At 54.6% G+C, this 14,948-nt stretch overlaps 1 protein-coding gene across 5 annotated transcripts in view; it reads left to right on the top strand.

The window, feature by feature from the left end:
- PDE9A (phosphodiesterase 9A) overlaps window positions 1-14,948 on the top strand; it is a 96,605-nt gene that overhangs the window by 66,192 nt on the left and 15,465 nt on the right. For all 5 annotated transcript variants that reach the window (XR_010943869.1, XR_010943870.1, XR_010943871.1 and 2 more), the window contains 3 exons: window positions 165-235; window positions 7,685-7,769; window positions 13,773-13,854. Coding sequence is in view for 2 of the 5 variants with exons in the window: in XM_067739574.1 (XP_067595675.1) it covers window positions 165-235; window positions 7,685-7,769; window positions 13,773-13,854 (238 nt within the window). In the remaining 3 variants the exon portion in view is untranslated. The remainder of the gene's footprint in view (window positions 1-164; window positions 236-7,684; window positions 7,770-13,772; window positions 13,855-14,948) is intronic.

Consider the following 14,948-nt stretch of genomic DNA (forward strand, 5'->3'; position numbering starts at 1 on the left):
CCCTCCCCAACTCCCGTGAGTTCCTTAAAAGCAACTCCTCTGTTCGAGCCCCTCGCCAGCCCACCTGTAGGGCTCACCACGGCAGGGAGTCAGCAGATGTTGGCGGAACCCATTTTAACTTGGAGAATTTGATGAGTTGTGTTGTTTTGTTTTTTCCTTCCTAGAGCATTTAAAATCAACGAACTGAAAGCCGAAGTTGCGCATCACTTGGCAGTGCTAGAGAAGCGCGTTGAATGTGAGTGGCACGTTCATTCCCTTTCGCTGATTTGTCTTTTAACCTCTGCTTAAAGTAACCACTTAAAACCCTGGTGCTTGGTGGTGGCAGGAGCTGAGGCTGACAGCAAATGTCTCTTCTTTGGGAAATGCGCGAAAGTTACCTTTGAAGTTAACAAGGGCTAGAACAGTGATGAATCTTAAGTGTTTTATTTCTATTTTAAAAGTAACTCAGTAACATATGACGTGTTCTAAGTGTGCAGTAACTTGCAACATGGTACTTATCGCAGCACAGCCCCTGGGATAGGGTCTCTTGAGTGCAGGAGAGCACAGAAGGAAACCGTGAGGCCCCCAGACGTAGCCCCCTCCAGGGAAGAACTTCTGCAGAATAACTTGTGTGTGTGTCTTTTTACAAAAAGGAGAATGCACCGACCCACACTCTGTGGTTTCACAATCTGGAGGGAGGATGTCCACTCAATCATTACCAAGTCTCGATTCAGTGACCAAATAGCTGAAACTCTGGGAGGAAAACAGCTTCCAGTCACTCACCCTTTGTGTTCCCATCCATCAAATAAGGAACAAAGCTTGAATTCCACATGACCCGCAATTCCCCATTCAATGCACAACGGGAAGGCTCTTTGTCAGTGTCAAGGCCAAGGTTAATGGCTCATGGGCACCACATTTACTGACTTCCGGAATGAGCAAACACACTCCAAACCTGAGGCCGTCGGGGTCGTGGCATCACAGACTCTACCTGGCTGACTCACTGACTGTCACTTTTCATATCTTGTATGAATGGCTTGGATTTTTTACAAGAAAAAACATTCAGGATCATGTCCAAAACCAATTCACCTAAATAACTTGAATCATGATTTATATAGTTACCCTTTTCAAAGTAGGGCAACATTATAAAAATCCATTTGATCACATCACCCTGGGACCTTTGTTTTTCTCCCCCAAAAATCATGGTACCCAGAAACTGCTGTGAACTTAGTTTTCTGGGAGTGGTTGCCGATACCCTAAAAATAAAGGGGTTGGAATAGAGCACTTGTTTCTGCTGGATGTTTTTTCAAAAGAGAGAGCTTCGTAATAAAGAAACTTTGGTTTGGGTAAAAAAATAAAATCCATTTGGTCATTAGAGCTTCAGAACAGTTTTATTTTCCCCATTGGTGATGAAGGAGCCCCCGAGAGATTAAGTGACCTGCTGAAGTTCATTCAGCAAAGTGGAAAAGTAAATAAAACCGGAACCAGCCCCAGGGTCCTGGTGGGGCTGCTCTCACCATCACCTTTCCCCATGGGGAGCCAGTGCCACAGCAGGGCGGGGAGGGCCTGAGGATGCAGGTTAGAAAGCAGCTGTGACAGCTGGCTGCGCGGCTACGGCCGCAAACACTGGTCATGGCTGCACTGAGCAGAAAAGAGGTTTTGCCCTAAGGGATTGGGGGAGCTCCCCTGGGTGTCAGGAGGGCTCAGGACCAGGGCTCAGTAGCTCTGCAGCAGGAGCGATGCCCCAAACCCCACGTAGAGCTGATGCTGTGAGGATGCCGACCTGGTGGATCTGAGCCCCAGATGTACAGTACCCCCCGGCACCCCTAGATCTGTGCTTGGACCCCCATAGCCCCTGTGGCCACTGCTGCATACATCAGGCTGCTTCTCTGTACACGAGCTACAGATCCAGAGTCTGGACAGAGCTGGATCAGGTGCCCACACCCTCGCTGCAAGGACGGCCAAGGAAAGCAAGTGTTAGTGTCTTGTGGCTCTCGTGACAAAGCACTGCAAACTGGGGGCTTAAAACAACAGAAATGAATTCCCCCACTGTCTCAAGGCCAGAAGTCCGAGATCAAGGTGTCGGCAGGGTCAGCTCCTTCTGGAGGGGAATCTGTCCCAGGCCTGCTCCAGCTTCCAGGACACCCACGGGCCTTGGCGTGTGGCCTCATCACTCCAGGCTGCCGCCGCCTGCACGTGACCTTCTCCCCTTGCGTCTGCATCCAGGTCGTCCTTCTATCAGGACACACCTGTCTGTGGATTCAGGGCCCACCCTCACCCAGAACGATCTCATCTCGAGATCCTTTTCTAAACAAGGTCACACTCTCATTCTGGGGGTCAGGATGTGAGCCTGTCCTTGACGGGGGCACAGTTCAACCCACTGCCGTGAGCGTTTGGGGTTTCCGTCTTCTGCCATGGGCGACAAGCTCAGCTTCCCACCAAGCCCCATAGAGTAGGGAGCTCTCTGGACGTGGGAAGAGGTCCAGCCAAAGAACACAGCAAACATTCACTGCCGAGTCACCACCTACAGTCACAGAGATGAACAGTCATACAGTCCCCACCCGGAGAGCAGATGCCCGGGGGGTGGGGAAGGCTGGGGGGTGACAGGTGCCTCCTGCTTCGTCGTCCTCTCCTCCGGCACCTCTGACCACTTCCCCCCGCCCCACACGGAAGCCAGCTCCAGTGCCGCCGTTCCTTGGAAACAGACAAGTTGAAGAGGCCGTTAATTAATTCTCAGAACTCCTACAGGGAGCTGTGTTGACTTCAACTTGAGAGGCTTCCGGTATCTGGCCGAGGGGACACCAATCAGGCCGAGAAGTGTTTTTATTTTGCCTTCAAGTGGCTTGTGGATTGAGGACCATTAAAGGATGGATCCCCGACGACCTTCTCCCCAGCATGTCCTTGCCCGGAATCCTCCACAACTAGCTCGCATCTCCTCCTGGGGCTCCTGTGTAGATCAGATAATTCATGCACATGGGCATAAATTACCTGGAGGATGGCATCGCCCCTTCGCCCCCAGCTCAGGCTCACTGCAAAATTACTAGTGTTTTTACTAGTGGTATTAATTTCTAGCACCAGAGACCTGGGCACTGAAGGAGTGGGATGGAGAGAGCTTGCATTTCTCAGGAGGAAGAGGACGTTAGGGTTAGGGTTCCAGGAGCTGCGGTCAGGTGGCCAGGTGTGGGCAGCGGCCTCCCCCCCATGGCCCACTTTGGCGCCTCTCCCTGCATCAGCCCCTGGCCTCCCCACCACCTCCCGGCTGCCCGCTGCCCACAGGAACATGGCTATGGGGGCCCACGCACCCCCGGAGGGGGCCCTCATCCTCCCTGAACTCCACCTGGCTTTGGGCGCATCCTTTCCTGGCGCTTGTGGCTGACCGCTCCCCGGGCTCCACCCGCCTCTGTGTTAGCGCGAAGGTGGGCGCGGTCACCTCATCTGTGCTCAGCCCCGGGGGGTGTGAGTTCCTAAGAGCCGCCCAGACACAGCAATCAGGGCCTCCCCCGAAGACATCGCAGGGACCTTGGAAATGGACAGGGGAGGCCTTTTGAGGACAGGGGTTCTGCAGCTGGACCTCTCCCGCAGGTCACTTGGGGAACTGGTCATCCCAGCCACTCAGAAGGTCAGCCCTGACCCTGCAGAGCTGCCAGAAGCAAGCCGGCCTGCGCTGCTGGCCTGGGAAGGCTGCCGGGAATATGACTGCCGGGCTGCTCCGCGGGGCCCGACCAGATATGGACACACACACACACACACACACACACACACACACACACGCACCGTGCTCACGCACACACACACTTTGTCTGGTATGTGTGAGCTGTTCGGAGCTGTTCTCTGCCTCGTGAATTCAAACAGGCACCAGCTAGAACTGCCCATCTGTAAACCACATTACACTGATTTGACTTGTTTTAAATGGAATTTCCTGCCTTCTTTTTTTGACCTTCTCAAGTGTATAATTCTTTGGAATCAAATGTAAATTCTGCCATAGCTCTTAATTCACCTTAAAAGCTTTCCTTCCTTTTCTACGAAATGTTTTCCTTCTTCGGGAGGCTGGGGTCTCGCTTAGGTGAGAAGCCATTTCCTAAACACAGGACATCCAGGGCCTCCCCTCACTTCCCGGTTGGAGATGGGCCATCCAGGGGCGCCCCTCCCTCTCGTCCTTCCTTGTTTGCGGGAAGGGCCCAGGCGCCCTGCGGTGGGCACAGGGCAGTCCTGCCCCTGTTCAGCGTTTGTCCCTGTCGGGGCCTGGCCCAGAACCTACAGAATAGAGAGCTGGCCCCATGGGGCAAAGTTTACAGCCAGGTCATGCAAACAACCCAGAAAACTGAAACCAAAGCTTGCTTTTCTTTTTGTCACCGGGGAAATGTGCTTTATGCAAATTCTTTACCAAAGTCCTTGGAGGAAGTGCTGAAACCCGGGGAAATGTGCTTTATGCAAATTCTTTACCAAAGTCCTTGGAGGAAGTGCTGAAACCCGAGGCTCTATTCCTACGTGGCTATAAACAACTTCCAAAGCTCTGCAGCCTAACTAGGGCCTCGCCTGCCCACAGCCAGCCTCTTAGGAGAGGCCAGCGGGTCAGGGGGAGAAGGGAGTAGGACAGAGCTGCCTTCGTGACCTGACCGTGACCGTGCTGTTACTCCTGCCTGCTGAGGCCCCGTCCCCGAAGCCAGTGTCCCTCTTAGAAAATCATTCTTAAAGGTCCTCTAGGGTGGCCGTGACCCCTTCTAAAGTCCGAGGGGACAGCAGTGTCCAGGTGGTGCTCACCCTGCCACTCAGCCCGGGGCTGTGGAGCCTCTGCTTCAGTTTGGGGTTCTGGTCCGTGCCCGCCTGTGTTTCAGGTTTGAGACTGACCAGTGGGAAACTGACATCCGTCTCAACCCTGAGTCCTCCCTGGTGTCAGTGCCGGGACCTGGGGGAGGCCCAGCTCGGACGGCCTTCTCCCTCCCCCAGGATCTTCCACAAGGCATCCTGGTGTCCAGCAAGGCCTGGGAGCGGCAGCCCTGGGTCTGCCGGCGCCTGAATCCGCCGAGCGCTCTCGCTGCCTCCTGGCTTCCGCCGGCGGTGGGGCTCTTTAATCCGTGGCGCACTGGCTCTCTCTTCCGTTGATGAATGCGCTTTTGCCGTCTCGTTGCTCACTATCAGTTTCCTTGGTAACCAGGCCGTATTTCATAAACATCATTACAGTACATTCTATCATTCCGTGTTGCCCAAAAGGCTTAATCTTAACATCGCCCCCGCTAAACGGCCCAGGAACCTGATCTACGTCAGTTTCAATACCACACAATCAAACATCAGGCAGCCAGCAGAAACCATGAGCTACGAGGCAGCTGCTAACGGGAGCACCCTTGACCTGTTGACGATGGAGAAAAGCAGATGAGAAAACATGATCCCAATTCTGCCTTTTTTAAATTAAGAAAGATAAATAGATATTTAGATTGCATGGGGGTGGGAGAAAAATGTCTGGAAGGATACACACTAATATATACAATATTAAATGAGTTCTCTGGGCCAATAGGATCATGGATTTTTTTTTTTTTTTTTTTTTTGGCTGCGTTGGGTCTTTGTTGCTGCGCGCAGGCTTTCTCTAGTTGCGGCGAGCGGGGGCTACCGTGGGTTGCGGTGTGTGGGCTTCTCACTGCGGTGGCTTCTCTTGCTGCAGAGCACGGACTCTAGGCGCACGGGCTTCAGTAGTTGTGGCACGCAGGCTCAGTAGTCGTGGCTCGCGGGCTCTAGAGCACAGGCTCAGTAGTTGTGGCGCACGGGCTTAGTTGCTCCGCGGCATGTGGGATCTTCCCGGACCGGGGCTCGAACCCGTGTCCCCTGCGTTGGCAGGCGGACTCTCAACCACGGCGCCACCAGGGAAGCCCCGTGGATAAATTTTTAAATACCTTTCTTTGAGATACTCTATTTCCTCCATTTTCTACAACGATCATAGGTTATTTTGTATTCAGAGAAGTGATGCTGGAAACGGAATGAATGGTACCCGTGGACCCTGCAGGCAGGGCACCGCTACCCTGTTTGGACTCTATACTGCGTGCTCCATTTCTTCCCCAGATGGATCCACTTTTTGGATCCAAGTCTATGCCACATGCCGGGTCTCTTCTCCAGATCTATTCAACTTTCCAAAATTTTCTGCCCTTCACGTGTTAACAACCCCTTCCTGGGCCCCTTCCTGCCACTGATGTTGAATCTACCATCTGTCCCATTCGCAGACCCGCAGACACAGCTCCGCGGTGGTCCTCTCCTCCTCGGGGTAAGCGTCCTGCAATGGGACGGCGGCCGAGAAATGCCTGGGAGGCCGCGCACGCCTGGTCCAAATGCAAACCGTAAAGGGTGTGTGCTAATGTGCTTTTTCTTGGAAGAGGACCCATGGTTTCATCCACCTCCTAACAGCATCCGCGATGCGAGAAAGTGCTGAGGGCATCGCACCCCAAAGGAGGGTATGGGCTCTTGGTGGGAGCACAAAGTACCGATGTCCAGTTCCCTGGCTTCCCCACCTCGCTGGTCCCGCGTCCTGGTACAGGAGGGTGGAGATGGTGTTTGAGCCTCTCCCCTGGCATCCCGCACAGCACAGAAGCAGGTCACCGGAACCAGATCCGAGTATCAGATCCTCCAGATTCCTGCCACTGGACGGAAAGAAGCAGTGGTCCCACATAATCTTGCCCCCGCTTGGCCCCTGACACGGAAATGTTTAGAAAACTCACCCAGGGAGATCGTGGTTCCGGGAGGGCTGCCCGGGGGCTCGGCACTGGGAGAGTTCCCCCAGCCGCGAGCCCCAGAGCTGCTGACAGTTCCTCCGGATGGGAGACGGGTGGAAGCCCACGGAAGTCGCTGGGTTGCTTTGTTTTTCTCTTAGAAATCACCTGCATTTTATTTTTAGCCATATTCCGCTTGATGGAAAGGGGAATGAGTGGCATCGTGGGTTGTATCTTTCTGCATAAAAATCGAGGTGTGATTACCAAGTAACAGAGCTAATCTTTTTTATTTCTTATGACCTGACTCTAATCTGAAAGCCCTTCCAGAACTGGCAGTGTTTCTGAACTAAATATGCACCTGCCAGAGTGAACGCCTTGCAGTTGAACGCTCGCTGGCAGGCGTAGCGCCAGTTCATCCTTTGATGAAAAAAAGCATAGTGTTCTGACTTAGGGGACCCGGTGCTGCAGGACCCTGGGAATGTGACCAAGCGCGGGTTCCGCTCGTCCTTCCCCTGGCCTGATCATTTCTCATCCATTTCAAGTCAGCGCTTCTCCCGGTTAACTGCTCTACCCAGGACCTTCAACTGCAAAGCTTTTGCCTTAACGAAATTTTCATCCTTGCTGGGAAGGCTGTGGTGTTGCTCCCCGAGCCCTTCAGTGCATTTTACTACCCTGGGAACACGTACCCCCTTTTTCTTTGGGGGATAAAAGATCCTCTGTCCTCGGCTGGCGCTTAGGGGTACAGAGAAAAAGCAAGAAGTACGTGCGGGAACGGTGGCGATTCGGGAAGCGGGGAGGGGGAGGGGCTTCGTGATGAACAGGCTGTGGCTGAGCCGCGTGCGGGGGGGCGGGAGGCCTGAGAATCAGCGGCGTGGGCGGGACTGGGAACCAGTGTCTGAGCCAGCTTCCGCCCCTCACCCCCGGGGACGTGGGAGCCACGGGCGAGCCCCCAGTTACCAGCCTCCCCAGCCTCCACGTGTATCTATGGTAACCCCCTTGTTTCTCTTGGTCTCCAGTGGAAGGACTGAAAGTGGTGGAGGTTGAGAAATGCAAGAGTGACATTAAAAAGATGAGGGACGAGCTGGCAGCTAGAAGCACCAGGTAAGGTCTGCGCTGGGCAAGCGCGGCGGACGGCCGGGGAGGGCTCTGCGCGGCCACGCGGAGCCGAGAGGGGCCCTGGGGGGTTTTTTCCCTGAAAGCAGAGCTGGAGGATCCCAGCTCTGGCTGGGGTGCGCACCGTCTGGGATTTGCTTTCCGCTGACACAGGTTTCTTATCATAAAAGAGAGTTTATGGCAGAGGGAGGCTGGGAGGATGACGTCACAGAAAAGGCCAGTAATCTTCTTGCAGATCAGTGTTAGGATTTACGGCCCCAACTTGAACAGAGTTGGCATCGATTTTTTGAAAAGGGGAACGATAAAAGGAGAAAGGCCTTTGGCTTCCAGGGGACGAGTGTCCTGGTGTCCCGGAGGCCCCAATCCCATGCGGACGTCCCCATAGCGCAGAGCGGCCCGTCAGGGGAGCGATGCCGCGTTCTGGACACAGAAGTCACGTGTCCCGCGGAATAAGGGTCCCTCCACACATCCCCTGGAGAGCCAGGGTGAGGTGGCCCAGGCTGCCGAAATCCGGGAAAAACATGCCCCAGGCATTTTTTGGAAAGTGGGGCTTGGGCTACAGCCAGACCCTTTGCCGAAACGGTGGTTAAAGCAGATGTTCAGGTCAAGGGGAGAGATGCACCACGCCAGCCAAGATGATGCTGGAGGTCGCACACACTGAGCCTGCTGCGTGCGGGGCTGCACCGAGCGCTCTGCTGACGGGCCCAGCTTGCAACTGTCTGCTGTCCTGCGTTGCTTCACGCCCGCGGTCCAGAGACCGCGTGGTGACGGTGTGGCCCGTCACCCCCGGAATGCCACGCCGCTAAGGAGGCTGAGGTTACAGCTGGGGCTCAGCGGGATTTAACGGGACTAATGAACCTGCGAACGGCCCGTGCAAGCGCACCAAATTGGCTCACGAGGCCACCCAACATCTTGAAGGTCGTTTCCTAAGTTTTCAAAATTGAGGGCAACCTGCTTACTGCAGAGCGTGGCTGCACGCAAGGGCCTTCGGTGCAGGAGGGGGAGGGGAAGCTGGTGGTCGCAGGGGAGGGGCGGGGCTGGTGGCCTCAGGACGGGCTCGGGTGGTGCATGGCTTTCGGGGACCACGCCCCGTTCGTGGCCCGCTCACTTGTCAAGTGTTTCGGACTTCGGGATGTCTCATCCCATTGGATTTGGGGGAAGTCGGGCAAAGGAGTCCGTGACGACAGAAAATTGTGAGTGAATGATTCGTCCTCACCGTCCCTGAAGCAGAAGGCTCTGTGGGGTCAGGAGGCAGATCCCTCACGTGACCCAGTAAGGGCCCTGGACTTGCCCGCGCAGCCCCACGGCTGGGCCCGGCTCAGCAGCTGGAAGGAGGCCCCTGGTCACGGTGTCGTCCTCGGGCTCAGGATCTGGACAGCTCAGCCTAGCCCTCTGGCAGCCACGTGCTGGACCTCCGTCCTGTGGCCAGTCCTAACACCCAGGGGAGATAAAGCTAGCCGGCCAGGCCCTGTCCCGGCCGCTCCGCGAGCAGCCTCAGACTGGTGGCCCGTGGCCGAGGGCCGTGTCTGCTGCGGCAAGCGGTGGTGCCCTGGGCCCCGTCCCCCATGTCCCCTCTGTAGGGTCGCCTGCAGCCACACAGCCCACAGAGCACTTGCAGGAGGCGGGGTTCGGGTTTGGGTTTTGATCTGAGGTATAGTTGACTTACAGTGTTAGGTTAGTTTCACGGGCATGATGTAGTGATTCAAAAGCAGAAGGTGTTTTATAATGAGGCCTCTCGTCCCTTCTCAAATGATTCAATCCTACCACCTGCCCAGAGCAACCGGGGTGAGTCAGAAGCCCCGCCCCCCCCGCTGGTCCTGCCCTGCCGGCCGTGTGGCAGGCACCCCCCACCACCCCTTCTGTAAGAGCCAGGCTGGGCCAGGGGCAACGTGATGCCCCTGCCGTGCTTTCTGGCGTGCACTGCCCTGCGGGTCAGGTTGCAGGAGAAAAAGCAGAATTTCGTCCAGGTGGTATTAGTTTCCTGTAGCTGCTATAACCAAGCACCGCACACTGCAGGGCTGAAAACAACAGGAATTTACTTTCCCACAGTTCTGAGGGCTAGAAGTCTGAAGTGAAGGTGTCAGGAAGGCCAGGCTCGCTCTGAAGGCTCTCGGGGAGAACCTGTTCCAGGCCTCTCTCCCAGCTTCTAGCAGTTGTCAGCAATTCTTGGGGCCCCTTGGTTTGTAGAACATCACTCCAGTCTCTGCCTCTGTCTCCACATGGCCTTTTTTTTCGTATGTGTCTGTCTCTGTGTCCAAATGGCCCTTTTCTAAAAAGACACCAGTCATATTGGATTAGGGGCCACCCTAATCCAATCACACTTGGTGTGACCAGTCTTAACTCATTACATCTGTTACAGCCCTATTTCCAGATGAGGTCACAGTCACAGGTACTGGGGGTTAGAACATCCACATATGATTCTTGGGGGACACGATAGGCCATGTGGAGAAGACCTGCCCGATTTCAGAGCACAAGGGAAGCGAGATGTCACCTGCAGGCACCCGTCGGGGCAAAGTGGGCAGAACCGGGGCTCATCAAGTAATGAAGCCTCTTCCACGCCCCCCACCCCCCCGCAAGAGGTATCAATACGTTTTTGGGACTCACAGTGCTGTGGTCCAAAGAGGAGCCTTCCCTGTGCCCCAGCACTTCTAGAGGCTTGTCTTCTCAACAGGCAGTTTTCACAGCAGCTCATGTAGGTGAGAGACGGGTAATTGTGCCTCTTCAATCGAAAACAGAATGGGGTAAAGTCTCTAACAGTGCTGACACATTGCGAAAAAGAAATGCAGCCTCCTGGGCTCAGGGCTGACGCACAGCAGCGACACCCACCTGGGACGCTGGCCCGGGAGCCCAGCACCCCTTTGTGCCCCATACAAACAGCCCTGCCCTTTTCTTTATGGAGAAATTAACTCAGATGGGGGATAAGCTGCTTGCACTGCCCCTCATCTCTGCTGACGGCTGGGTTCCATCTTAATCGTGCAAGGGGGCCGTGCAGTCATCCGGCATCCTGGGACCAGGCTCGTTACCTGGGGGGGAGGTCGCACAGCTGAGCAGCTCTTTCTGAGGTTGTCCACCCAGCCGGGCGGTGATCCTGCCTCTCGGGGGCGGAGAGGGGAACAAAGGCACCTGCCCGGCTGAGCTCAGGTCTGCACCCGCTCGGGTGGCCAGTGAGCCTGAGGCGATGGCCGCCTTCACCCCCACACAGGCACACCCCAGCGTGGCCTCGGAGCCAGGGCTCTGCGTGGACCAGAACCGCCTTTCCCCAGGGAATAGGGATGGCCGTTGGGTCAGATGAGGCGCAGACCCACAGACACCCTCGGAACGGGCTGCGCTCCCCTGAGACACAGGCCTTGGGTTTCTCTTGGCTTTTTCCCCAAGAGGACAGAGGGAGGATTGCCCGCCCACATTCAGGGCAGGGCCCGGCCCCGCCGAGCACGTGGGGGCTGCAGGAACACGGGGCGGCATCTGAGGGCTCTGGGATCTGTCATCTCTGCTTTCATCCCAAACAAATGGCCTTGACCACTGGACTGAGCCCCAGGAGGGGGGAGGCTGGGAGCGCAGAAAATGAAACAGAAAGAAAAGAAAAGGCACCATGCCAGCTGCTCTGTCAGCTGGAGGATGCTGGTTCCCGTGGCGACGGGCCGAAGAGGGAGCAGGCAGGGCTGCCTGGCCGCGGCAGGACCCCCCAACGCTGGGATTTTCAAGGAAGCAGTGGATCCCAGCAGTCAGATCATCTTCGGTGGTGGAAGCTTACACAGCCCTCCTGGGAGAGGCGCGGGACTGACCTGCACAGCACGTGTGTGCATGTTTGTACAAAAGAGGTTAAAAGCGGAAAAGAAGTAATGACGATGCTACCTATGCTCTTAAGTCACAGACCAGGTTCTCACTGCTCAGACGTGCGTGTGTAATGGGAGTTCTCGTTGACAAGGGCGACCACGGAAAGCGTTTGGTTGGCGCTTTTTCTTGGTTCATTTTGTTACCCTTCTGCTAAATCTGTCTTAAAATCCCACTCCATGCACGAAGCCGTCTTAAGCAGCTCGGATGATTTCGCAAGCATCGGGTGGAGGGAAGGAACAGCGGCACGCCAAGAAAGTCATACTGAGGCTCTTTTCCGAAAAAGGAAGCAGACGTATTATTCTGAGCTTGCAAGTGGCATAGCCACCTTGTCATACCTCCAGACTATACTGATGAGGGGGGCAAGTCAGTAAAAATAACAGCGACCACGATGCTCCCAGTCAAAACCCAGTCCTGAGCTTCCCAGATGTTCTTCCGCGCCCAGATAGCCGGTTTCGAAAAACAGCTACGAAATACTGTTGTAACTGTTTTTCATTTACAACACTGTAAACAGTCAGTAGATGAAAATGCAGCCTCAGACATTTTTGCAGAATGTCTGCAAATGTCACCCACCCAGTGAGTTCTTTTCTCCTCATTCCGTGGCCAATTGTTTTGCAGTACCTTTCAGGACATACTATAGGCAACGTTTCTTTTTCCCTTTTCATCCAAAAGTCCCTCGCTTCACATAATACTCACAATTAAAGATGACATAATAGTCCTCCCTGTTGAAGTACCATAATGGTTTAAATTATTTCCCATTGGGGGACGTTCCGGTGGCTTCTGGTTTGGTTTTGTGTTTTTGCAGCAACAGATGACACTGGGATGAATACCTTCAAGCTGTTTGCTTACGTCTAATTCTTTGCTTATGATAAGTTCTCCAGAGGAGCCTCGCAGCTTAAAGGATGTGAATTTCTCTGCGGCTCTTACAATTCAGTATAAGTTGCTCTCCTGGAAGCATAAGCATAAGCTTCTGTGCTGGCCCCATCCCCAGCCTGGGAATCTCACGCAAGGCAGGGGGAGCGGGAGGAGTGGGGTGTTAGACCCTCCCGCCACCCCCGCTGTGCTCCCTATTCGAGGTGGGGGGACTTCAAGTTCCTTCCAGAGGAGTTAAGGTGCCCATGTGGGCTGGGGGCCCAGGCGCTGCCGGCTCTCCTGGAACAGCCCCGACCTGCAGTCCCTGGCTGTGACCCCTCGGGCCAGCACACTCGCCCCTGATGTCGGAAGGGGGCTTCCCTCCAAAACCACCAGGCTCCTTTTGCTCTGTTCTTTTGTTTTGTTTTGCTTTTGTTGCCGCAACCCGAGGCATGTGGGATCTTAGTTCCCCGACCAGGGATAGAACCCGGGCCCCCGGCATCGGAAGTGCAAGTCTTAACCACTGGACCGCCAGGGAAGTCCCTGTTCTGTTCTTGATGCCTTGACGTTAAGGAATGAAAAGCAGAGTCAGAGATCAAACTCGCCTCTCAACGTGTGCGTAAGGGGAACAGTTGGGGACATCCTGAACATCTATTACAGGAGGCGGGATTGATGACCCTATGAGGTCCATCACGCCCGAGGTCCCAAGGAGGACTTGCTTTTTGATGAGGTCGAGCTCTCTGAAGCAGCAGCAGTGCATTTGTGACATGGTAGTGGAAAAAGCAAGTTGCCAGAGAGGAAACTTGGAACCATTCCATCCTTATCTAAAAGGACCAGGGGCTGTCCGTGTGTGTCCATACCTAGGAACGTTCTGGAAAGGTACCCCAAACTTAACAGAAGACATTGCCAGGTGTGAGATTTAGAGGAAAGAAGTGGGGGAAAGGGGACTTACTTTTTTTTTTACTTTGCTTCTGTGGTTTTTGAATTTTTTAGAATAAACGTATTTTGCTCGCATCATTTAAAAGAGATTTTCAGGAGCTTCTCTAAAATGAAGATGCCATGTTTGCTGAGAGCTCAGTATTATCTCAGGAGGTCCAGGCGCGGCCTTCGGGGTTTAGCAACGAGGCGTCACTGGCTTTACGACTTATTCTTCTGTAACAAATAAGACCAAAGGGGTTTGTGGGATGCGGATTGGGTTGGGTTTTGCGTTTTTCGGTCTTTCTCCGATGAGGTCCCCGCAATCCGCCGCCCAAGTGACACCAAGACCAAGGCGGCAGTGCCAGAAACAATCTTTGCTTTTTCCTTCAGGACCAGCTGTCCCTGTAAATACAGTTTTTTGGATAACAGCAAGAAGTTGACATCTCGACGCGATGTCCCCGCTTATCCCAAGGTAAGGTGACATCCTGCCCCTGAAGAAACCAGAGTTAGCGTCCACAGCCTCCCACCCTTGGCCCCCCTGACCTCCCAACCCGGCCCCTGCCATCTGCGCATCTGCAAAACCAGCTCCCGCCCGGGCCCTGGGCTGTGGAACACTGCCGTTTTTCTTAGGCAGGATATATTTTCTCCCGGACGTTTGTTTAGCCACAGTGGTCCCAGACCAAGGTCCAAGAGATCGGAGCTCCTCCCCGGTGTCCAGCCAGCCCCCATCGCCTACTCAGTGAACAAACGGTTCTCACGTGCAAATGTTACTTGAAAGAACTTTCATTTTTAACTAAATTATTTAAAAGCTGCTTCGCTGCATCTCCTGTCCCCGAACAACATGTAGTTGTTGTGAGAAGTTTTGCTTTTTGGTCACAAAGGATTTCTCAGTTACAAGAGAGCCTCAGCCCTTGTTAGAGCAGCAGTGCCCTGGGGACGGGGGTAGGGTTCTTCAGACAGCTGCAAAGAGGGGTCCGGTGATGGTGGTCCCCCATCTCACAACGCCTGCAGCTAGTGACTGAGCAGGACCCTTGGCCCAACTGTTCTTTGCACAATCTCCCACTAAGATTTGGGCTTCGCAGTGGCCGGGGTCCTGCAGACAGGGCGCCTGGCCGTGCCCAAGGCCGCCACCCCCCCACTGTTCCCACAGCAGCAAAGAAACTCCCAGAGCCTCCCTGCCAGGGGGTTCCCCAACTCGGATACGAAAGACAAGCTAAATACTGTCCAAGGTTTTCACATGGACACGAGTGCCCTGCCCTACAGGAACGCGTGACCCACACCTCAGGATCTGCCCCAGGGAGTCACGAGGCCCAGCTTAGGCCCAGAACAAAAGGTGGCAGTCCTCCGCAGTGGTTCCTTTTAAAAAAACAAACGGAAAGACCTAGGAGACGACTGTATCTAACTCCAAAACACCGTGACTGTCTTGGGTCTAAAATCTTCTGTTTCCTCTGACAATGTAACCTAAACTCCGGTCTTCCGTAGAACCAGCGCCTGCCCCCAGCAAGCTGGGCTGTTATAGCCCACGGCTAAACCAGTGACGGCGTCCAAAAGCAAACCTCAAAATAG

This window comes from Pseudorca crassidens, chromosome 5 (genome assembly GCF_039906515.1).
Source record: "Pseudorca crassidens isolate mPseCra1 chromosome 5, mPseCra1.hap1, whole genome shotgun sequence".
Taxonomy (NCBI): domain Eukaryota; kingdom Metazoa; phylum Chordata; class Mammalia; order Artiodactyla; family Delphinidae; genus Pseudorca; species Pseudorca crassidens.